General features: G+C 47.4%; 1 protein-coding gene across 1 annotated transcript in view; it reads right to left on the reverse strand.

The window, feature by feature from the left end:
- The window catches only part of SLC4A4 (solute carrier family 4 member 4), a 210,406-nt gene that overhangs the window by 18,484 nt on the left and 166,638 nt on the right, over window positions 1-25,284 (reverse strand). Inside the window, exons 15-20 of the mRNA XM_056855929.1 lie at window positions 21,882-21,952; window positions 16,851-17,039; window positions 13,459-13,572; window positions 12,653-12,814; window positions 6,777-6,955; window positions 6,308-6,380 (exon numbers count right to left, since the gene is read on the reverse strand). Of these exons, the coding sequence (XP_056711907.1) occupies window positions 6,308-6,380; window positions 6,777-6,955; window positions 12,653-12,814; window positions 13,459-13,572; window positions 16,851-17,039; window positions 21,882-21,952 (788 nt within the window). The remainder of the gene's footprint in view (window positions 1-6,307; window positions 6,381-6,776; window positions 6,956-12,652; window positions 12,815-13,458; window positions 13,573-16,850; window positions 17,040-21,881; window positions 21,953-25,284) is intronic.

The following is a 25,284-nucleotide window of genomic DNA, read 5'->3' on the forward strand; positions in this document are numbered from 1 at the left end:
GGATGGGGTTTGGGGAGGGCAGGGATTTCAATGCCATAGAGTCCAATTGTCATTTTCTCCAGGGGAACTGATCTCTATCGGCTGGAGATCAGTTGTAACAGCAGGAGATCTCCAGCTAGTTCTGGAGGTTGGCAAGCCTCCTTGGGGACATAACCATCACGTGGAGGTGTATCACAAGCCCGGCACAAATACTTCACCAGGGGTGTCAAACTCATTTGTTATGAGGGCTGGATTTGACATAAATGTCACTTGTTCGGGCCAGGCCAGGCCTCGCCAGCTCAGATCGGGACGGGGGCGGGGGTGACTGCCTCAGCTGGTTCACGGGCCGAATAAGAGCACTCAATGGGCCGGATGCAGCCCGCGGGCTGTATGTTTAACACCCCTGCCTAACAAAGGTGGTTTGCCAGTGCCTTCCTCTGCATAGCAACTCCGGACTTCCTTGGCAGTCTTCCATCCAGATACTAACCAGGGCTGACCCTGCTTAGTTTCTGAGATCTGACAAGATCGGGCTATACCATGCGGCCTTCCCTCCACCACCATTACATATTCATGGAGAAAGACAAGGAAGCAGGTGGCTTCCAGGTCTTCTTCTCATCGCCCATAATTGCTCTCCAGTGCTCTTTAAAATTACCTATGTGTCAAAACATAATCACATCAGCTAAATTCTGTGCTTTGAAAGAAGAGAAGATAATGTCATTCATTCATCTTTATTACAGCCAAAGGCCAGCGTAAAATATAAAATATGCATCCTATTATAAAACTATACAGTTCCTGCTTACAGCATCTCATCCCATGATGATTAACCTGAAGATTAACCCACAGAACATTTGTTCCTTCCGTTTCCAACAGACATAAAAGCAAAATTTTGCTACAGAGTGCAAAATAAAAGTCACCCTATCTCCCAGTATATATTCCACCAAAGAGGCCTCAGAGGTGTAAGAGTGTACAAACCGAGATAGCAGGGGAGTGATTAAACGATTTCTGGCATCATCATAATATTCCCAATGAAACAGTATATATACTAGCGTCTCCACAGCGTCCACAGAGCAAAAGCATTTGAGTGTCTCTCTTAGGCAATGAAGAAGCCTTCCGAAAGAATAACTGATGGAAAGGCATCAAATCAGGCCCTAGAAAAGGACCATCTTAATGTAAGGGAAGTAATTCAAGGTAGATAAGGGGCTGAATAAATGCCTTTCCATGACCTGAGAAGATAATGTAAATTCTGAGAGCCAGCGTGGTGTAGTGGTTAAGAGCGGTGGTTTGGAGCAGTGGAGCCTGATCTGGAGAACAGGGTATGATTCCCCACTCCTCCACATGAGCAGCGGAGGCTAATCTGGTGAACTGGATTTGTTTCCCCACTCCTCCGCATGAAGCCAGCTGGGTGACCTTGGGCTAGTCACAGCTCTCTTAGAGCTCTCTCAGCCTCACCTACCTCACAAAGTGTCTCCCTTCCCCAGCAGCAGCTCCCAAGATTTTGACATGCATTGCCACACAAAGCCCGCACAGATACAGGGACTAGAAATCTGCTTCGCCAACCCCAACCCCCCCAAAAAAAAACTTCTGCATGGTATCACAGAAGTCAGACAACCCTCACCATATTCAAACTATTTAAGCAAGTAGTGCAGAAGAGTGACTTGTTGAGGGTCTTACGGGGTCTACAACGTCACCAACCATGAATTTAAACTTCCCCTTGCACAGACCAAACACAAAGTTAGGCTCATGGAAAATCACTGGGCACGGCAAACAGAAAGTTTGCTTTCTGAGTGTTGCTTGCTGGAATTTAAGGAAGGCAAGATATTTCCCCAGGTATGCCATAAAAAAGGAGGTCATCTTGTTGTGTTAAGTGCCGTCATGTCACTTCCAACTCATGGCGACCCTATGAATCAGTGTCCTTCAAAAGGTCCTATCGTAAACAGCCTTGCTCAGGTCTTGCAAATTGAGGGCCGTGGCTTCTTTTATAGAGCCAACCCATCCCATGTTGGGTCTTCCTCTTTTCCTGCTGCCTTCAACTTGTCCTAGCATGATTGTCTTTTCCAGTGACTCCTGTTTTCTCATAATGTGACCAAAGTATCGATAGCCTCAGTTTGGTCATCTTAGCTTGTTAGTGTCAGTTCAGGCTTGGTTTGATCTACATCCCACTGATTTGTCTTTTTGGCAGTCCACGGTTCCCGTAAAACCCTCCATATCACATTCCCATAAAAGTTACACTTACCGGTATGTCCAGTAATAATTTATTTTGTGTATATACCAAATTTAAAGGGGAGCGGGGGAGTCCTTTTACAATCAGGGTTGCCTTCGTTTTGAATAAATACAGTAATAAATACGTTTTGAATAAATACGTTTTGAATAAATACGGTACACACAGTGCAGTACCCTGCAGCAGCCACTATGTGGCAGCCAACTCTGAAGAAACCGAGGGAGGCGGCAACATCCGCAAGGCTGGATTTATTCTCTGCTGCATGGATATTCTAACAGCACATTACCTACCCCTTCTCCACCATGCAACAGCCCATGGTGGTTCACATATACTTTTGGGGGCCTCTCTTGAATTCAGATAAACATCACGTCAAGTAGGGTTGCCAACCTCCAGGTGGTTAGAAAATCTGCAACGGAGTCTCCAGTACAAAAGTAGCAAAAAATTCTTATTGGTGCTTACACATGTAACATCAACAATACAAGAGTGAAAGATACATATAAGAACAATCAAAGTTATATACAGTATGTACAATCTAAGTAAGGTGCAGTCTCAATGCACCAATTGCCATGTTCTTTCCCAAAAAGTGTGCTTTTGGGATAGTACCTACTACTTTTTGAAGAAAATACAACATTTACTTGAAAGAACATGGCAATTGGTGCATTGAGACTGCACCTTACTTAGATTGTACATACTGTATATAACTTTGATTGTTCTTATATGTATCTTTCACTCTTGTATTGTTGATGTTACATGTGTAAGCACCAATAAGAATTTTTTGCTACTTTTGTACTGGAGACTCCGTTGCAGATTTTCTAACCATTAGTATTCGCACGGAGGTGCCTATTTTGTATTGTAACCTCCAGGTGGTGGCTGGATCTCCCGCTATTACAACTGATCTCCAGCCGATAGAGATCAGTTCCCCTGGAGAAAATGGCCACTTTGGCAGTTGGACTCTACGGCATTGAAGTCCCTCCCCTCCCCAAACCCCACCCTCCTCAGGCTCCACCCCCAAAATCTCCAGGTATTTCCCAGCCCGGAGATGGCAACCCTAACGTCAAGGCAAGCGAGCTTTCTGGCATTGAAGGAAATGCAACAGGCCATGTCTATAAAGTCAAAGTCAATGGGTTGTATTGCACCAGCTATTGAGCTTCGTCTTGCCTGGTTCTCCTCCTCCCTGAAGCCGCCTGCCCTGCATAGCTTTTGTCTCTGCATCCTCCCATGATTCCCCCAGCACGATCTTTTTGGTAGTCACTAAAGGGATCCTCTTTCACCAGCAGCGAAGTTGGCAGGATCTAACCCAACGCTTGAGGGTTTGACTTCCTGTTCAGAAGATTCTCACATAGGGATACCAGGCCTCCCACTACAGCAGGGGGATGGCTTGTGCACCGGCATGCTTACATCTAAAATGATAGAGCATCCCTGTGTCGCTTCCGGTTTTTACCGGAAGCGACACAGGGATGCTCTATCATTTTACAAAAACTCTATGGTAAAACCACAGAGTTCCTGTAAGGGCTAGAGCACCCACAGATGTCCAGTAAAAACCAGAAGTGATGTAAGTGAGCCAGTGCGCTAGGCTTTGCCCCCCCCCCCATTTCTCCTGGCAACCCTATTCCCACAGCATAGCCTCCACCCAAGACCGTGCCCCAAAACGGGGCAGGGCAACTGATCCGTGGCAATCAGGGACTCCAATACCAGTTTGGAAGGTCGTTCACCCCCGGGGGAGCAAACGCGCAGAGCCTTGGGAACTGCGGCCTGCTTCGTTTGTGACCTTGTGCATGCCTCTTGAGCTGCTCCCCTGCAGCAATTCCCCTTTGGGGATGCGTGACCGGAACTCGGATTGACCTCTTTGGCTCTCCCCCAGCCCAATAGTTCTCTCGCCACCTGCACTGGCAAAACGACTCTCGTTGCTATTTCTGTTTCAACGTCCTGAGGGCAATTTTAAAAAAAAGAGAGGCAGACAAGCTTCTCTCTGTAATTATACCATCTCAGCATACATTATGCATGTTCAGATTTTATCAGTTTTGGGCTCTCAGAAATGCCTCCTGCACCACTTTTTAGGAGTAGGGTTGCCAACCTCCATGTGGGGCCTGGAAATCTCCTGGGATTACAGCTGATCTCCAGGCTACAGAGATCAGTTCCCCTGGAGAAAATGGAGGGTAGACTCTATGGCATTATACCCCACTGAAGTCCCACCCTTCCACAAACCTCACCCTCCCCAGGCTCTATCCCCAGATCTCCCTAAAGTTCCCAATCTGGAGTTAGCAACCCTACAAGGAGGAAAGTCCTGATGGGAGCTTTCATTCTATGAAAGCCTCTTTCTAGAGACTGAATCCAGCGTACGCAAGACTTGGTCTAAGACGGCAGGGCTCTTTCTTTCCTTCCTATGAAAACTTCGTAAAAGCAAAAGTTGTGTAATGCCTTTTAGATTATGGCCAATCAAAGTTTCATAAAACGGTGTGCAAGCTTTTGAGTTCTCCTGAACTTTACTTCAGACTAGGGGTTAGATCTGGGCTAAATGTTTCGCTAATGGAAATTTGAGAAGAACGTAACTTTCCTGCTTCCCTGCCCCCTGGCTGCAGCCCCTGATCTCTGTGAAACACTGATGCAACCCTTCCTGCCCTCCCTCTCATGATCTGCCTACGGTCACAGAACCAGCATTGCTGACAGATGGCCATCCAGCCTCTGCTTAAAAGCCTCCAAGGAAGGGGAGCCCACCACCTCCCGAGGAAGCCTGTTCCACTGAGGAACCGCTCTGTCAGGAAGCTATACACGGTCCGAGGCTTGTGCTTCTGTTTAGTTCTGTAACTCTTGGGACGGACCCCGTCATCTGTATACAAACTGAACTTAACACACACATACTTCCCTCAGGGCAAATAAAAACCTTTCCTGTTTCACCGATACCTAGCCGGACGTCCCGGTTACGTTCCATGCCTGAGGATTTAGTTACCACTGACACATAATACCTAGCGGTGATTCTAACTGGACTGTTAATAAACAACCTAAGAGGTGGAGGGGGCGGAGGGGGCGAAGAATGCTTTTTTTTTTTTAATTTAAGGAAACTAAAAAGGACACTTGAAGAGGATCCAGGCTGAGTCCCTTCACCCCTGACCATCTTGTCAGGCAAGAAAGACAACATTACGATACTGCATTTTTCATCTCCAACTCAACGAATTCCTTGAGCGTTGAATTTCCGCCAACAGCTTTGAGGAGGGCTACTTCTTCTACGAGCACTGCTCGAGTGTGGAAAAACCTGTCACAGAACTCCATCCAGAGCATGAAATTTGGGCTTTAGTAGCTTGGCCATATAAGCCTACGCTAGTGTTGCCAACCTACAGGTGGGGCCTGGAGATCTCCCAGAATTACAACTGAGCTCCAGGCAACAGAGATCAGTTCCCCTGGAGAAAATGGCTGCTTTGGAGGGTGGGCTCTATGGCATTATACTGCACTGAGGCCCCTCCCCTCCCAAAACCCCGCCCTTCCCAGGCTCCACCCCCAAGTTTGTAGGCATTTCCCAAACCACAGCTGACAACCCTGCCCTGAGCAGAGTTACTCCAGTAGGAGCCCGCTGCTTTTAATGCAGCATTTCCCCTGATCAGGATTACACCATGAGCGAATCTCAAGTTTTAGTTCAGCAAAATGCGTATGTCATAAAACTCAAGGGCAACAAGCAATCCATTTTAATTTTGGAAAATAGGGGGATTTGGTATTATCACCAAGGGGGGGTTATTTCACCAATTTTCTTTACCTTCTTTTACTCATAAGAAACACATGCTTAAGACATTAATTCTTAATGTCAATTAAGAATATTGCCAATTTAAATGTAAAAAAGAAAAGCACAAATGTAAAACCATGTGAAAACAACACAGGGAGATGCATTTCCTGCAAATATTCAGGCAACATTTGCATTAAAAAACAACAACCAAACATTGGTTCTGAAATCAGAAGTGCTTTTTAAAGTTTTCAATAACGCTCTGTAATACTGCTTCTACAATTTTTACAGTCTTTTTAATGTATTTAAAAATCCAACTCCCAACTGTGGACATGCTCGCTTATTTTTCCAATGTTTAGCAGCAGATGACAAAAAGGCAAAACATAAATTCCAGTCCTTACCTTCAAGATTGGAGCCATGAAGACTGAAACGCCAGTCAGAATGAACACAAGCACTCCTGTCACTCTCTGTTCCCTGAAATCAAATCCAATAATAATAATAATAATAAGAAGAAGAAGAAGAAGAAGAAGAAGAAGAAGAAGAAGAAAAGAAGAAGAAGAAGAAGAAGAAGAAGAAGAAGAAGAAGAAGAAGAAGAAGAAGAAGAAGAATTGGTGTTTATATGCCGTCTTTGTCTACCACTTAAGGGAGAATCAAACCAGCTTACAATCTCCTTCCCTTCCTCTCCCCACAACAGACACCCTGTAATGTAGGTGGGACTGAGAGAGTTCCAAGAACTGTGACTAGCCCAAGGTCACCCAGCTTCCATGCTCTGCGAGAGACCCAGGCCTTGCCTTCCACCCTGTGAAAAGTGCCAGTCTCAACAGCTTGTCCTGGTTGGCCTCGTTTAAAAACCGGCTGTGTGGGCATACCTGACTCCTAGGAATTTGGGCTGCTCTCCTGGCGCTGAAGTCTCCGTCTCCATCTTCAAGCTGTCGATGTGCGCAATGGAGATCACGGTAGCAGCAACGTACCAGGGCAGGCCCATGAAGGAACATATAATCATTAAAACGGCCACCCAGAAGAGATCCAGATGATAGCCAGCACCTTTCTGCAAAGGAGAGATTGAGAAAAACAGAGTGTTCATTATTCGTTTATATAACAAGATTTTTACCAGCCTTTCTACCCTCATAGGGCCACTAAGGCAGCTGGCAAATTAAAATATACAAATTAAAATCTCATCTTAAAAGCCATCCAAACCAACACACAAATACATCATTAAAACAATTTAAAACCAGGGTTTAACATAAATACAGAAGATAAAAACAACAATTGGGGAGGAAGGAGGGATCACTGAGGGAACGTCAAACGAAACAAGAACATCCTCCCGCGCTGGCAGAAGATGGCAACAGAAGGGGACAGGCAAATCTCCCTGGGTAGAGGGTCTGGGTGCCACAACTGAGTAGGCCCTTTCCTGGGTTGTCATCCACCTAATCTCATAATGCAGGAGCACCCGCAGCAGGGTCTCAGAAGATGACCGTGGTGATCGGGTAGGTTCATAAGGGAGTAGGCAGTGAATAGGTAAAGGCAGCCGTGAACAGCACCAAGCGGCCAAATTCTATGCCGACAACCTTGATCCCTATCCCTAGACTATATTTAAAGTAAGCCACAATTGCTTTTTGCACTAGGCAAAGAATGAGAACGTACATGAATAAATATACCTATATTGCTCAAACACTTTGAAAACTCAAGAAGCAGCTCAATTAAGCTGAACCAGCCTTCTACTTGATAAGACATATGGGTGCAGAGCAAAGCAGCCAAGGTGACACAACACAGTCAAGTGAGGAACACGTTTAAACTGTTATCTGTGTCTTCACCCTTCGATGTATAGAAGGATGTTAAAGAATATTCAGGCCTACCTAAAGTGAAAGGAACGACAGCTTCAAAATGATTCATCAAGTCAGCGAAAAGGCCAGAAATAACTTTGAAAAGTTACAACGCCAAAGGCAGTGCAAATATAAATCAAAGCTAATTAACACATTAGCATTCAAACATAGATTGTTTATGGGTAACCTACTGTTTCACTTTTAGATACGACACAGTTTCCTATGTTAATATGTCATTTCAGGTTATCGATCAGGTTTTAATTGTTGTTTTTAACTTTTTTCCCATTTATTTTGGTTCCGGTTGGAATTATTTTAATTGTGTGTTTTTTGTTGGTCAGTTTGAATAGTTTTTAAGACAAGGTTTTGTTATATACAGTTTAATTTGTTTAGCCACCTTGGTGGCTTTTATGAGAGCAGAAAGACGGGGTAAACTTTTGGTTAAAAAAAATGTGCCCACCGTCTATGTGCAAATGGAAAGGATTACTTCCATGGCACAAGCACATCTGGAAAGCACGGAAACGTTTTGGGATGCAGTGGGTAGAGAAACTTTTTTCTTTATAGCAATAATACATCACAATTATTAGTGGGGATCAGACTGCCTCAGCTCTGCCCCATTTGAACTTTTGTCTGTCTGTCTGTCTGTCTGTCTGTCTGTCTCTGTCCCCTGTAGATTTGCACTGAAGTTTTCCATCCAATTTTGAGGAACTTTGAGGAAGTAAAGAAAAGGATCTATATCAGGGTGTCAAATATATGGCCCGGGGGCTGGATCCAGCCCCTTGAGAGCTCCTATCTGGCCCGCGAGCCAGCCGAGGCAGCCCCACCCCCCTGCTCCTGATCCCACCCAAGGCAGCCACACACACCCCAGTCCCGAGGTGTCAATGATCAAAGACTGTTAAATAAAACACTGTAAGAGTGTTATTGTTTTAAGCATGTTTGTATTTTAAGTAAAAAATTGTAACATTAATTCTTGAAGGGCTGTCATATAGAGGATGGTGCCGAGTTGTCTTCTGTTGCCCCGGAAGGTTGGACCAGAACCAGCGGGTTGAAATTCAATCAAAAGATTTTCCATCTAGACATTAGGAAGAATTTTCTAACAGTTAGAGCAGCCCCTCAGTGGAACAGGCTTCCTCGGGAGGTGGTGAGCTCTCCTTCCCTGGAGGATTTTAAGAAGAGGTTAGATGGCCATCTGTCAGCAATGCTGATTCTATGACCTTAGGCAGATAATGAAAGGGGGGCATCTTGGCCATCTTCTGGGCATGTAGGGGTCACTGGGGGTGTGGTGGTGGGGGGAGGTAGTTGTGAATTTCCTGCATTGTGCAGGAGGTTGGACTAGATGACCCTGGTAGTCCCTTCCAACCCTATGATTCTATTTTTCTAATTGGCTTTGTCTTTTATAAAGTTTGTATCTCCGGCACCTGGCATTAAATTTGATGGTACACATGGCCTGGCCAGACCAAGTCATATCTGGCCCTCGTAACAAATGAGTTCGACACCCCTGGTCTATATCCTACCACGCCCCTAAGCAAAGTTGGAAGCCTTCCTTGAAAAGACAGCACAAAGCCTGGATGTCTGGCAGCAAGCAACCCACTCACTGCTGTTAAGCATTGAACTAGCGTCCCGCTCATCTAAATATCTACATAAAATATCATCCTATTAAACATGATTATGTTTGAATACTGTCAAAATTCAAGGAAAATGGGAATTGCACTAAAATAAGATGCCAGAGGTGAGAACTCTGCGGCCCAAGGTACTACAGGTTTAGTATCCCTTATCCGGACATCTGATATCCGGGCTGTCTCGAAAACCAGACTTTTTGAGCCAGCAGGCATGACTCACAGGCCCTCAGCAGTATGCCAATTCGCTTTCTGATGGTTCAATGTACACAAAATTATTTAAAATGTTGTTGAAAATTACATTAAGGCTATGTGTACAAAGTGTATATAAAACATATATAAAACATAAACGAATTTCACGTTTAGACTTGGGTCCCATCCCCAAGATGTCTCATTATGTATATGCCAATATTCCCAAATACGGAAAGATCCAAAATACGGACTGCTTCTGGTCCCAGGCAGTCCGGATAAGGGACACTCAATCTGTATTTCTATTTGATCAGCAGGGCTGTCCTCCTAGCCACTATTAATATTGTGAATTCAGTTTTATCTCCTCGCATGCATCTTAAGGACCAGGAAAATGGTGAAGTTATGTAGGAACATGCTCTTGGATCAAACCCAGATGTCCACCTCAACTTAGCCAAGATGATTAAGGAGGATCATATAGGGTTCGTTGCTACAAGTTGTCTCTGAGGCTTTCAATAGTCAAGGGACTGGAGAAAAGCTTTTGCAAGTGTAACCTTTCTGGCCAGTCCTTTTTTCTTTTTCTTTTTTCCCATCAAGTCACAGCTAACTCATGGTGACCCCATAGGGTTTTCAAGGCAAGAGACATTCGGAGGTAGTTTTCCATTGCCTGCCTCAGAGTCATGACCTGGTATTCCTTGGAGGTCTCCCATCCAAATACTAGCCAGGGTCAGGGCAGAGAGTATATTCCCCACTCCTCCACATGAAGCCAGCTGGGTGACCTTGGGCTAGTCACAGTTCTCTCAGAACTCTCTCAGCCCCACCTACCTCACAGGGTGTCTGTTGCGGGGAGAGGAAGGGAAGGCGATTGTAAGTAAATTTGAGACTCCTTGAAGGTAGAGAAATGCAGGGTTCAACCCTTCTTCTTCTTCCCTTCTAATGTTCAAATCTTCTTCCCTTCTAATGTCCTGATCAGACCTGCTACCCCTGCCTCTCCTCACATGTGAACAGGGAAGATCTGAGATAAAGCCGCTGTGACTGGCTATCAGTTTAGCCTGTAACAACCGCATCAAACTGAGGACAAATAAGTTCCACAGCACAGTCTTAATTAAAACGAAGCATGGCACGGTATTTAAAAATAGACAGTCTTTCTTGCTTCAACCTTGGCTGCGAATTGCTTGCTGTGTTACTGACAGTTCGATCCTAAGCAGAGTTACTGCCTTCTAAATCCACCCAAGTCAATGGACTTCGAAGGAGGTAACTCTGTGTAGGGTTACACTGTAAAGGAAAGCAAACGCTTCCATTATGACACCATTCTTGTTATAAAATACTCAGTGTTTCTTACTTCACACACTTCCCTGTCTAAACCAAAGGGGGGGGGAGGCCCTGTTGAAAAGGGACCAATGTAATAAATACAATTTGTTCTGCAAGCCAAATAACATCAAAGAATGAACCTGGAATACCTTTCAAAGATTCTCTCATACACACACAAACACACAGACAGTTTTGCCAAAAAAAAACAGGGGTGCTTTGTGGAAGGTATTTCCTGAACAAGGTACTTGAAGTACTTGAAGGACTGTCATATAGAGGAGGGTGCTGAGGTGTTCTCTGTTGCTCCAGAAAGTTGGACCAGAACCAACGGGTTGAAATTAAATCAAAAGAGTTTCCATCTAGACATTAGGAAGGATTTTCTAACAGTTAGAGCGATTCCTCGGTGGAACAGGCTTCCTCGGGAGGTGGGGAGCTCTCCTTCTCTGGAGGTTTTTAAGAAAAGGTTAGATGGCCATCTGTCAGCAATGCTGATTCTATGACCTTGGGCAGATGATGAGAGGGAAGGTCATTCTGGGGGAGGTAGTTGTGAATTCCCTGCATTGTGCAGGGGGTTGGACTAGATGACCCTTCCAACTCTATGATTCTACCCTGGGTAAAGAGAAACTCCAGGGCCTTGAAGAACTTGAGCATTATGTCTTATTACATTTCATCCTACCCTTCCTCCAGATAGCTCTGAGTGGCATACCCGGTTCTCCCTTTACCATTTTATCCTCACAACAACCCTGTGAGGGAGGTTAGGCTGACCCAAGTTCACTCAGCCAACTTCTCAGCAGAGCAGGGATGCGAACTGGGGTCTCCCAGGCCCTAGTCCAACACTCCAGCCACGATACCACACCAAATGCCTAGGGTACTGGATCCTCTAGCCATACTTAAGAAACCAGCTGAAAATATCCCCCAGGGGTATCAGCACATACAGAAGCAAACACTGTCTGGTCAGCTGTGTGTTTACTTCTGTGAGAACCTGAGGTGTCAGCCTATGGTGTCAATCACCATAGGGACCATTGTTGGGGGGAAATAATTTATAATGAGGTTCTGTTTTATGATGGGACCCTCTTAACTAATGGAAAACACTCTAGTCTGTACTCCAGACTAGAGCCAGCATGGTGTAGTGGTTAAGAGCAGTGCTTTGGGGCAGTAGACTCTGATCTGGAGAATTGGGTTTGATTCCCCACTCTTCCACATGAGCAGCAGAGGCTAATCTGGAAACTGGATTTGTTTCTCCACTCCTACAAACGAAGCCAGCTGGGTGACCTTGGGCTAGTCACACTCTCTCAGCCCCACCTGCCTCACAGGGTGTCCGTTGTGGGGAGCGGGAGGGAAGGTGATTGTAAGCCAGGTTGATTCTGCCTTAAGCGGTAGAGAAAGCCGGCATATAAAAACCACCTCTTCTTCTTCTTGTTCTCCACTCCTCTCCACCACCCTGCCCGTTGCCAAAGCTGTCTCATGGCAAGACCAGACCTCGACAGCAGGCAAAAGGGGAAGAAGGCCTTCCTCCACTGAGAGAGAGACAGACAGAACTGCTGAAGCCCACGCAAAATGGAGAAGTCAACAGGATGTCATCTTGAATGTTTGTTTTCGCCAACAAATTGATACTGAGGACTACATCCGAAAATTAGGTCAGCCCGTTCTAAGATTTTCCCATGCAACTCTGAAAGTTGGGAAATTACCCCGTGTTACCCTGGGGTTCTTAAAATTCTACCACATGCCCTGGAGCTGAGAGACACTGGATGCCCCAGCGACCTAACATCTTGTGACCAACTTCAGCATATCTACAAAATTAACGTATCTACCGACCTTGAGTTTGTGCTCTTTCCGGTTGACGATGACGGCCGTGATTTGCTGGTCCATGAAGATGAGGATGGTCACCAGCAACGCAGGGATGGCTGACGCCAGGTACACCCACCAGGGGTTCCCTCCAAACGGTGGGACGAACCAGCCTCTGTGGGGGCTCGTTGGCTTGAAGAAAAGAAGAGACAAACATGGCATCACTGCGGAAACTTAATCCCAATCGGCGTTAACTGCCGAAACACCAAATCTCCAGAGAGCAGTTAATGGAGATCCGCACAGAGGGGGCCATGACAAAGTGGACCCAACTGACATGGCGACGCTTAAAGGCTCTCGGAAGCTGTACTCCTTCTAACCTCTGCTCCAAACTGCACAGTTCTTTCCAGGCAATCATAAATACTGATAATGGGTGAGAACCGGTGAAAGATGGCCTAGGGTACCTGGAAGAGATTCTGTCTCCATGCAAGACTTTAAGGTATAGTTAAATTGTGGAACTCCTTGCCCAAGGATGTGGTGATGGCTGCCAACTTGAAAGGCTTTAACAGGGGAGTGGACATGATTGTGGAGGAGAGGGCTATCCGTGGCTACTAGCCAAAATGGATACTAGTCATGATGCATGCCTATTCTCTCCAGGATCAGAGGAGCATGCCGAATATATTAGGTGCTGTGGAACACAGGCAGGACAATGCTGCTGCAGTCATCTTGCTTGTGGGCTTCCTAGAGGAACCTGGTTGGCCACTGTGCGAACAGACTGCTGGACTTGATGGTTTGATCCAGCATGGCCTTTCTTTATGTTCTTATGTTCTTTAACGTACCTTGAATTCACTTGGCACAATGAGCTTTGGTGTATCCACACCTACTAGGGCATCGATCCCACAGAATATCAGGATAGAAAGGATGATGGCAAAGTCACTGATCAACTTCCGTGCCTGGGGGAAAAAAATCAAGTGACACCAGACTATTGTCAAAAACCATTTTACTTTGCCAGCAGTTTAGCTAAGGCAGGTTCTTCGCTGTGCATTCAGGGGCTTTGGGGAAGTGGACACAGATTCCCTTCCTCCCTGCGACTCCTTGCCCTGTGGTGCATTTGGTTCACACTGGCCCCTGGGGTTTTACTGAAATTCTCTAGTTTGATGTTGGTTCTTTTGGCATTTGGAGGCTTTTGGCCCATGGTAGCTCTTGTGTGTTTGGCTATTGGCTTCAGATCATGAGAGGGAGGGGAACTTGGCCATCTTCTGGGCATGAAGTAGGAGTCACTGTGGGAGTGTGGGGGAGGTAGTTGTGAATTTCCTGCATTGTGCAGGGGGTTGGACTAGGTCAGTGGTCGGCAAACCGCGGCTTGCGGGCCGCATGCGGCTCTTTGGCCCCTTGAGTGCGGCTCTTGAGTGTGGGCTCCCAAGCCACTCTGCTCCTGCCTCGGCGCAGGGCAGCTTCTCGCCTCTCCGCCTGGCTGGGCGTTTCTCGCCGTGCCTGGGTTCCTCCTACCGCCGGGACCCACCAGCGCCTGAGCTGCATGTGGTGGGAGGCTCCGGAGCCCTCTTGCCCATTCCCCGGGCGTTCCAGCTGAGTGTGGGGCCGGCAGAAGGCCGCGGCACTCGCCCATCGACTTGGCCTCATCCCGAGCCGCGCCAGGTCTGCAGCGCCGTGTGGCGGAGGCGGGCGGCTTGGTTTCCCTTGCACGCGCGCTGTCCCGGCCACGGCCCCCCGCCCCTTCCCGCCCGTGAAGCCACTGGGCGCGTTTGCCTGGCAGGAAGTGCCTTCTGTGTGCTCGGGGACTCAGGGTGCTTCCACAGGTGCCGCTGACTCGTGCGCCCTGCTGCGCCCGGTCCACGGCAGAGGGAGGGGCTCATGGGGCAGCGTAACGGCCGGAATAGTCACAGCTCTCTCAGCCCCATCTACCTCGCAGGGTGTCTGTTGTTGAGAAGGGAAGGTGATTGTAAGCCGGTTTGATGCTTCCTTAAGTCGGCCGTCGCCTCCGTCCCCCCCCCCCCCCTTGTGCAGATGGGGCATTCAGGCCGAAATGTCCATGCGATCAGCAAGCCCCATTATCTCAGTTTGAAGGCCTTTTTTTTAGGTGGTGGTGGAGCATCTTTATCTATTGGCTCTCAAAAGAAATCTCAATCGCTGTACTGTTGATATTTGGCTCTGTTGACTAATGAGTTTGCCAACCACTGGACTAGGTGACCCTGGTGGTCCTTCCGACTCTATGATTCTAGGCACCTGGTTGGCCCCTGTGTGAACAAAATGCTGGATTTGATGGACCTTGATCTGATCCAGAGTGGCTTTTCTTGTGTTCTAAAATGAATACTAGTCATGCTGCACACCTATTCTCTCCATGATCAGAGGAGCAAGCCTATTAAATTAGGTGCTGTGGAACATAGGCAGGATAATGCTGCTTCAGTCATCTTGCTTGTGGGCTTCCTAGAGGATCGTGAGAGGGAGGGCATCTTGGCCATCTTCTGGGCATGGAGTAGAGGTCACTGGGAGTGTGTGGGGGAGGTACTTCTGAATTTCCTGCATTGTGCAGGGGGTTGGACTAGATGACCCTGGTGCTCCCTTCCAACTCTATGATTCTATGATTCTTTACCCTGGAGAAAGCATGACATTTTCCCCATAGGAAACAACGAAGACAAGAAGGATGGCTGGGGTACCTTGTTCAAGGATCCGTAGAATTGGATCCCTTAATCCAATTTGCTAGAAATTTGGGGGTCTTTTTAAGATATAACTCGTTATTTTAAGTTTAGCTTATAATAACAACAGCAAAATTAAAAATTCAACAACAGTAGGTTAAACATACCAGTACAGTTGAGATATGTTCTAATACTTGCTCTACTATACATTAGTGTTTTTTACAGAGATCATACAATTTGTTTCGTTCACTTGTGTGTGTGTTAAGTGCCATGAATGCCTCCAACTCATGGCGACCCTATGAATCAGTGTCCTCCAAAATGTCCTATCTTTGACAGCCTTGCTCAGATCTTGCAAATTGAGGGCTGTGGCTTCCTTTATTGAGTCAATCCATCTCTTGTTGGGTCTTCCTCTTTTCCTGCTGCCCTCAACTTTTCTTAGCATGATGGTCGTTTCCAGTGACTCTTGTCTTCTCATAATGCCACTTAGTGGAACTTAAATGCAAACCATGTGACAGTTCATGGGCATCGTATATTTTATGATGCTCCCTTCTCATATTCTAGAAAAGGTAGCCATCTATTTAAAAAGTTTGCTACTTTAAAACTTGGGGGTCTTTAGTGGAACTAGGTTCCCTGCCATTTTGGTGTCATTTGCTTTAAAAACAGCCACTCTAGTCCCCCAGAAAGAGTCCACGCAGGGAATAAAAGACCTTAAAAGTTTCAAATTCTGGGGGAAAAAACCATTTAGAATGCTGAAACTGCATGAAGGAACCATAATACTCCAGAATATTGGTATAGAACCCATTCCTGAAATCCAAATCCGAAAATACTGATTTTTTTTCAGCTACACATCCTTATGAGGGAGTCCAGTGTGGCTGTTCACAACTGACAGTCCTATCCTCCATGACTCTACCTAACTTTTAAAGCCCTCTATGCCATTGGCCACTGCTACATCCAGTGGCAGAGAGTCCCACAAGTTAATTTTGTGCTGTGTGTGAAAGCAGTTCCTTTGATCTCTACTGAATTTGTGTGTTAAGTGCTGTCAAGTCGCTTCCGACTCATGACGACCCTATGAATCAATATCCTCCAAAACGTTCTATCCTTAACAGCCTTGCTCAGATCTTGCAAACTGAGGGCCGTGGCTTCCTTGATTCAGTCAATCCATCTCTTGTTGGGTCTTCATCTTTTCCTGCTGCCTTCTGAATTTACCGCCCACCATTCACTGGACACACCAAATTCTAGTATTACGGGAAAGGGAGAAAATTCCTATTCTCTCCAGGATCAGAGGAGAATACCTATTATATTAGGTGCTGTGGAAGACAGGCAGGATGGTGCTGCTGCAGTTGTCTTGTTTGGGGGCTTCCTTGAGGCACCTGGTTGGCCCCTGTGTGAACAGACTGCTGGGCTTGATGGGCCTTGGTCTGATCCAGCAGGGCTTTTCTCATGTTCCTCTCTGTCCACTTTCTCCACAACATACATAACTTTATCATGTAATCGTTCGTGGGGGGGGGGCGGGTTCTGAAAAGCTCCAGTATACCCTAGGCATGTTGAGAACCAGAGAGAGCAACGGAGATACTTACGATGGTTGGGAAATAGCGGCTGGTCTTGAATTTCTTCAAGGCCATGGAGCAGGTGTAGGTGCCCAGAAATAGGATACAAGACATGAGGGTGATGTCGGGGACATACTTGCAGTTGTTCCCCACCAAGGTGCCTCCATATTTCAGACACTCCTTCTTTGCCAGAGAGGGCCAGTCCATTGTGCCGTTGTGCTGCAAAGAAAGCCAAACGTGGTTGTTGTTAAGGAGGAGCCGCCTCATATGAAGCTGCCTTATACTGAATCAGAGTCTTGGTCCATTGAAGTCAGTACTGAGGACCAGGGGTCCTCAAACTACGGCCCGCGGGCCGGATCCGGCCCCTCAGGGTCCTGAACCCGGCCCCTCAGGCCTGGCCCAAAACCAGCGCCACGCCTCCCCACCGGGAACTACGAGCCCCATGATGCAGCGCGGCCCGCCTCTGGATGGAAACAGGAGGGGGAGAAAGCCCGTTCCCCCTCCCGCTGCATGCCGGGAGCGGTAGTTCAAAGCGGCCCTCCGCGTGGGGATGGCCTCCGACCGGCTCCGCTTGGGCGCTATCTTGTGACCTGAGGTGGCCGTCACCGTCTCCTCCTCCTTTCCCCCTCCCTCCCTGCCTGCCTGCGTCCAGCCCTCCAAAAGAGGGAGTTGAGGAGGCTGCCGCCAACTGCAGCCGCCGCCGGTGGTTTGGGAAGAAGCCGGAGGCAGCCGACCCGGACCTCAAGCCTGTAAGGGGGGCAACGGCTCGCCTCTGGGGCAACCCACCTTCCTCTCTTTCCCCCCCACCCCTTCCCCTCCGTCTAGCCTCCTCCCTCCTTCGCCTGGTCCCGAGTGCGCCTACTCAGGAGTAAACCGCATTGACTCCGGGTAGAGCTTAGCCCGCCGCCTCCTGTCTGGAGTTGCTCCTGTCTAAGCCGAATTCGGCCAATTATGCACGGGAGGTTTTGCCTTGGATTTGCCGTCCTCTAGAGGCACATTTTCGCCATCTTGCATTCTCAAAACTCTGAATTAAGGGGGGGTTTATTGTTGAGCTTTGAGCATTCAGATGGGAAAAATGTGCCTCTAGAGAGGGGCAAATCCAAGGAAAAACCTCCCGTGCATAAATGGCCAAAAATAAGCCCCCATGCAGAGTTTTGAGAATTCAGATAGGGGAAATGTGCATCTAGAGAGCGGCAAATCCAAGGCAAAACCTTCCACGCATAAACATTTTCCCCATCTGAATTCTCAAAAACTCTGCATAGGGGCTTATTTTTGACTTTTGAGGATTTGGCTAGGGAAAAGGTGTATCTAGAGAGCGGCAAATCCAAGGCAAAACCTTCCACGCATAAACATTTCCCCCCATCTGAATTCTCAAAAACTCTGCATAGGGGCTTATTTTTGACTTTTGAGGATTTGGCTAGGGAAAAGGTGTATCTAGAGAGCGGCAAATCCAAGGCAAAACCTTCCACGCATAAACATTTCCCCCCATCTGAATTCTCAAAAACTCTGCATAGGGGCTTATTTTTGACTTTTAAGGATTTGGCTGGGGAAAATGTGCATTTAGAGAGCGGCCCTAGGATCGCACTGAGATAGAATTTTTTTTAAAATAAATAAGCCCCATATAGCAGCATGCCCAGGAAGCATCAAGCCGACCTCCTGCAAGACTAGTGACCCGCCCTGCAGCCCTCTCCTTCAAACTGACCTTTCCCACTTCCCCTCCTAAATTTACCTCTTTTTTATCCTTATTTTCCCTCTCCCTTTTTAAATCGGTCCTAATTTTACCTCTCTCCCCCCCTCCCCCCCCCCCGTCCTCCTTTCTTGGTGTCTCGCTGAAAACTGCACAGCATCTTTTGCAGAAATGAAGATTTTGCAGAAAGCCTAAGTGGGGGGACTGAGCCTAAGCAGGCAGCTGGCCCCTTCCCTGGGCATCGGTAGTGTGCCTGACGAGAGGTAGACATATATGCTACATCTGGTGGCATAGGGTGGCCAGTTGCCCACTTTTCTTCTATAGGAAAAGAATAGCCGGTTTCTCTTTGCTGGGTGACATCAGTGGGGTTTTGTAGTCAGATGACGACCATGAGAGATTTTGTGTGCCCTTTCAGTTCCGGCGGTTCCTGTAACAGTGCAATCCTGGCTCTATAAAACCCAGCCAGAGCAAAATACTAACTATATCTTTGCTACGCTGCAGAGCTGAGCATGGTGTAGGGGAAACCTTCACCTTTAATAGTATAAATTCCTGTTAATTAAAGAGCTTGTGTGTGTGCCTGCTAGTGAGTGGGCTTGTGTGTGTGTTTGCTAGTGAGAGAGCTTGTGCGTTACTACTGAGCAGTATGTGCAGTGTGAATAGGGATTTGTTCATATTTTTTTCGAACTATAGTCCGGCCCCAAACAGTGTTTGAGGGACAGTGAACTGGCCCCGTTTAAAAGGTTTGAGGACCCCTGGTCTATGCAAACCAGCAGCAGCTCTCCAGGGTCTCAGGCAGGGGTCTTTCACATCACCTACTTGCCTAGTCCCTTGAACTGGAGATGTTGGTGATTGAACCTGGGACCTTCTGCTTGCCAGGTGCTCTAACATTGAGCCATAGCTCCTTCACAACAGATGAACATATGAAGCTGCCTTCTACTGAATCAGACCCTTGGGTCCATCAAAGTCAGCACTGACTGCTCAGACCAGCAGCGGCTCTCCAGGGTCTCAGGCTGAGGTCTTTCACATCACCTACTGGCCTAGTCCCTTTAACTGGCGATGCCAGGGATTGAACCTGAGACTTTCTGCATGCCAATCTGATGCTCTACCACTGAGCCATGGCCCCTCCCCTCAAAGATCACATGAACACACAAAGCTGCCTTATTCTGAATCAGACTCTTGGTCCGTCAAAGTCAGTATTGTCTACTCAGACCGGCAGCGGCTCTCCAGGGTCTCAGGCAGAGGGCTTTCACATCATCTACTTGCCTGGTCCCTTTAACTGGAGATGCCGGGGACTGAACCTGGGACCTTCTGCATGCCAAGCAGAGGCTCTACCACTGAGCCACAGCCCCTCCTCAAGCGTGGTGTAGTGGTTAAGAGCAGTGGTTTGGAGCGGTGGACTCTGGTCTGGAGAACCGAGTTTGATTCCCCACTCCTCCACATGAGCGGTGGACACTAATCTGGTGAACCGGGTTGGTTTCCCCACTCCTCCACATGAAGCCAGCTGGGTGACCTTTAGGGTTGCCAGGTCCCTCTTCACCACTGACGGGAGGTTTTTGGGGCGGAGCCTGAGGAGAGCGGGGTTTGGGGAGGGAAGGGACTTCAATGCCATAAAACCCAATTGCCAAAGTGCCCATTTTCTCCAGGAGAACTGATCTCTATTGGCTGGAGATCAGTTGTAATAGCGGGAGATCTCCACCTAGTACCTGGAGATCAGCAACCCTAATACTTAAAAAGGACAGTGAAATGCAGATGTGCCCTGAAAGTAAGTTTGAAACTGTCATGATATGATAAATGGGTTCCCCATCCCCCGCTTACTCGTTTACTATACATTTTATTATGTGTGTTGACTGTAAGAACCCATTTTAATATTTTTAATCTGTATGCATTGTACAGCTATAATAAAAAGAGGGGGCAGAAAGAAAGTCAGGCTGGAGGAGGCACAGACTCCTGCCTTCATAACTGATGGCGCACAGTATTGCCAACCCAAGAGGGATGTCACTTACATGAAGCATCACACAAGGCTACTACACTTTGTCACCGCGCACTGCAACGGTCAGCACATTTGCCGAGCTGTCCAGCAGAATTTCTAATAGGCTACCCTTCCTGTTCTTAACGGCCTCGTGAAATAGACCGAACAATCTGCACGGCTTGCAGGTCGCTTGAGAGCAAGGGGGAGACGGGCCCAGGCGTCGCATATTCCTTACCCTGGACAACGTGACTCTGTATGATCACACCAGGATCCCTTCCTGCCCCTCCTTCCTGCCCCTCACAAGGCAGGGGCCATGGCCCAGTGGTAGAGCATCTGCTTGGCATGCAGAAGGTCCCAGGTTCAATCCCTGGCATCTCCAGTTAAAGGGACTAGGCAGGTAGGTGATGTGAAAGACCCCTGCCAGAGACCCTGGAGAGCCACTGCCGGTCTGAGTAGACAATACTGACTTTGACGGACCGAGGGTCTGATTGAGGATAAGGAAGCTTCATGTGATCCCAGCGAGGTGGGGCGTCCTCCTTCTTCGGCCACTCACTCTTCACACATCACCCCCAGCTTCCTGATGTGGTGGTTTGGAGAAGTGGACTCTGATCGGGAGAACCGGGTTTGATTCCCACTCCTCCACATGAGCGGCGGAGGCTAATCTGGTGAACTGGATTTCATAGAATCATACAATCATAGAATCATAGAGTTGGAAGGGACCACAAGGGTCATCTAGTCCAACCCCCTGCACAATGCAAAAAATTCACAACTACCTCCCCCCCACATCCCCAGTGACCCATATTCCATGCCCAGAAGATGGCCAAGATGCCCTCCCTCTCATCATCTGCTTAAGGTCATAGAATCAGCATTGCTGACAGATGGCCATTAGCCTCTGCTTAAAAACCTCCAGGGAAGGATAGCTTACCACCTCCCAAGGTGGTTTGTTTCCCCACTCCTCCACACGAAGCCAGCTGGGTGACCTTGGGCTAGTCACAGCTCTCTTAGAGCTCTCTCAGCCCCACCTACCTCACAGGGTGTCTGTTGCTGGGAGGGGAAGGGAACGTGATTGTAAGTCGGTTTGATTCTTTCTTAAGTGGGAGAGAAAGTCAGTATATAAAAACCAACTCTTCTTCTTCCTCCTCTAGTATCTGTCTTTACCCCTGAGTTTAGGTGAGCTTTACTGTCATATTTCTCATCCCAAAACACACCCTGGTGAAATCAGGCACAGAATTATGCTGTTGCCACTAAGGTGAGAGAAGGGGGGAAGAGATTGGAGTTTGCTATCTTATTTTTTTATTCTTACTGAAAATGCTTTAAATTATTATTGTAAGCCACCTTTGAACCACGGGGAAAGGTGGGAACACGAACAGTTCAAGTGTCCATTTCTCCCATCTGGTTTGCTTACCATCTCTGTTGAGTTGCTCGCAAGCCAATTCGCTGATGTTGCGGTGGTCTCATTGAATAAGGAGCTATTAACTGCAAGAGACAAAAGAAAAAAATGCAGAGTTTTGAAAGGACCACTTATAGGGCAGTGGGAAACAGAGTGATTTAAAAAAGCATTTGTATCTACTTTTTTTTTTTTTTACAAAAAGCAATCTTTAACCTTGTTAGCTTCAAGTGATGAACAAGCACAAAAGATGGTTCTGAATTACCCCCAAGTTTCAAAAACACTAGGCAACAATTCCTTAGAAAACCTGCGCCTCTCATCATTGGATGATAACTGCCAGGGATTTATTTCTGTTCCTGAATGACTAGAGGTTGGAACGTGATAAACAGATAAAAGGAAGTATTTCTTTACACAACAATTAGTTAAATTGTGGAAGTCCCTGCCCCAGGATGTGGTGATGGCTGCCAACATGGAAGGCTTGAAGAGGGGAGTGGACATGTTCATGGAGGAGAGGGCTATTCATGGTGACTAGTCGAAGTGGATACTACTCATGATGCATGCCTATTCTCTCCAGGATCAGAGGAACATGCCTGTTATCTTAGGTGCTGTGGAACACAGGCAGGACAATGCTGCTGCAGTTGTCTTGTTTGTGGGCTTCCTAGAGGCACCTGGCTGGCCACTGTGTGAACAGATTGCTGGACTTGATGGGCCTTGGTCTGATCCACAAACAATACGACTGCAGCAGCATTATCCTGCCTGTGTTCCACAGCACTTCATATAGTAGGCATGCTCCTCTGATCCTGGAGAGAATAGGTATGCATCATGACCAGTATCCATTTTGACTAGTAGCCATGAATACCCCTCTCCTCCATGAATATGTCCACTCCCCTCTTCAAGCCTTCCAAGTTGGCAGCCATCACCACATCCTGGGGAAGGGAGTTCCACAATTTAACTATGCATTGTGTGAAGCACATCGTGTGAAGCACATAGGCTCAGGGAGAGTGGCGGCTTCACCACTGTAGCAATGGACTAAAATGAATTGCCCGAGCAGTGGAATCAATCTGCCCAGTGATTAGAGTCTTGGCCTAGGATCTAGGAGACTCAGGTTCAAGAGAGCCAGCGTGGTGTAGTAGTTAAGAGTGGTGGACTCTGATCTGGAGAACCGGGTTTGATTCCCCACTCCTCCACATGAGCGGCAGAGGCTAATGTGGTAAACTGGATTTGTTTCCCCACTCCTCCACATGAAGCCAGTTGGGTCACCTTGGGCTAGTCACAGCTTTTTTAGAGCTCTCTCAGCCCCATCTACCTCACAAGGTGTCTGTTGTGGGGAAGGGAAGGTGATTGGAAGCTTGTTTGATTCTTAAGTGGTAGAGAAAGTCGGCATATAAAAACCAACTCTTCTTCTTCAAATCCCTTCCTAGTTACAAAACTCACTTGGTGACTTTGGGTCGGTTGCTCTCTCGCAGCCTAACCTACCATGCAGGGCTGTTGCGAGGATCGTTCGGAGAAGGGGAGAATGACATATGCCACCCTGAGGTCCTTGGAGGAAGGGCAGAATTTTAAAAAGGGACTAAATAAACAGATAACAAAGTGGACCGCCAGAGTCAACAATGGGGGACGGAAGCCTGGATAAAAACCAAGACATCTGTAAGCTTCCTGCCTTATTCATTCGGATCCCAGAAACCTTGAATGGAAAAGTGCAGGTGCTTATAAAAATAGCACTAAAGAGGGCCCGCTCAGTCTCAGGCTGACGCATGCAGCTCTGTGAATGTTGCGCACAGTGGGAACGAGCCAGATCTTCTTTTGCACTGCTAACAAACCTCTCGAGCAGCCGTGCTCTGGCTTTTTAAAGCGCTCCCAATCCAACTAGCTGTCAGCAGCAACCTCTCGTGGAGTGGTGTGAAAAAGGTCACATACCTTTTGTTTGGAACCTGTCAGGCAGCTTTGTGGCCTCTTAGGGGGACCGTTCTCCCCCTCTTGCGAGCTCCTGTTGCCGCAGTACCATGTGCTGAACAGCAGGAGGAGCAAAGACCCTTCTCGTTTGGACAACGAAGACCAGTATGTCTACCAGAAGCCCAAAAACTGTTCCTTCCAATGGAAATCTTCCTCCAGTGTTAGATTTTCTCAGCGGCATGAATGCTGTTTGGCTTTGTGGGTGCGTGTAAAGGAATTCAGGATACAGCTTTCATTAAGATAGCTTTGGGAGGGTAGCTGCGTTGGTCTGCAGTAGAAGAGCTCGATTCGGGGAGCACGATTTTCGGGTAGGGTTGCCAGGTCCCTTTTCGCCACCGGTGGGAGGTTTTTGGGGGTGGAGTCCAAGGAGGGCGGGGTTTGGGGAGGGGAGGGACTTCATTGCCATAGAGTCAATTACCAAGGTGGGCATTTTCTCCAGGGGAACTGATCTCTATCAGCTGGAGATCTGTTGTAATAGTAGGGGATCTCCAGCTAGTATCTGGAGGCTGGCAACCCTATTTTCAGATTAGAAGAAGAAGGAAAAGAAGGAGGAAAAGGTGGAGAAGGAGAAGGAGAAGGAGAAGGAGAAGGAGGAGAAGAAGGAGAAGAAGAAGGAGAAGGAGAAGGAGAAGAAGAGGAGGAGGAGGAGGGTTCGTTTTTATATGCCGACTTTCTCTACCACTTAAAGGAGACTCAAACCGGCTTACAATCACCTTCCCATCCCCTCCCCACAACAGACACCCTGGGAAGTAGGTGGGGCTGAGAGACTGTGACTAGCCCAAGGTCACCAAGCTGGCTTCGTGTGTAGGAGTAGGGGAACAAATGTGGAGGAATGGGCAATCAAACCTGGTTCTCCAGATCAAAGTCCACTGCTCCAAACCACCTGCTCTTAACCACTACACCACGCTGGCTTTCGAGAATCAAAGCTCCCATTGTTTGACTCTCAAAAACTTACTCCCTGAAAATGTTGGTCACTAAGGAGCTTCTGGACTCAAATCTAGCTTTCGCTTAAGGGCTGTTGCTGAGTGGAGATAAAGAAAATTACACATCCACGAAAGTTTCACAGTCAGTATTATGAATTAGCAGCAGCTACGAAATAACAAGCAGAAATTGTCCCCAGCTGTACTATAAATAACCCCCTTCTACAGCAAGAAACTTCTAAGCAAAACAGACAAATGTATGACCTTTTCTCCTTTTCAGGTTATTCCAGACTTGGTATTTGAACTTCTGTATCTGGCTGCAGCACTGAAAACTTGCAAAATTCTGTTCAAGTCAACAGGATTAAGGGCATAAACCATTCCGCCAAGAGACTTTGTTCAAGTCTTGTCTCTTTCCTAATCTGGAAAATGTATTTGTGGGGTCGGAAAGCAGAGTACAGATAATTTTATTTGAGGAGGAGGAGGAAGAAGAATGAGAAGGAGAAGCAGAAGAAGCAGAAGAAGCAAAAGAAGCAGACGCAGATGAAGCA

This window comes from Euleptes europaea, chromosome 9, assembly GCF_029931775.1.
Source record: "Euleptes europaea isolate rEulEur1 chromosome 9, rEulEur1.hap1, whole genome shotgun sequence".
NCBI classification, from domain to species: domain Eukaryota; kingdom Metazoa; phylum Chordata; class Lepidosauria; order Squamata; family Sphaerodactylidae; genus Euleptes; species Euleptes europaea.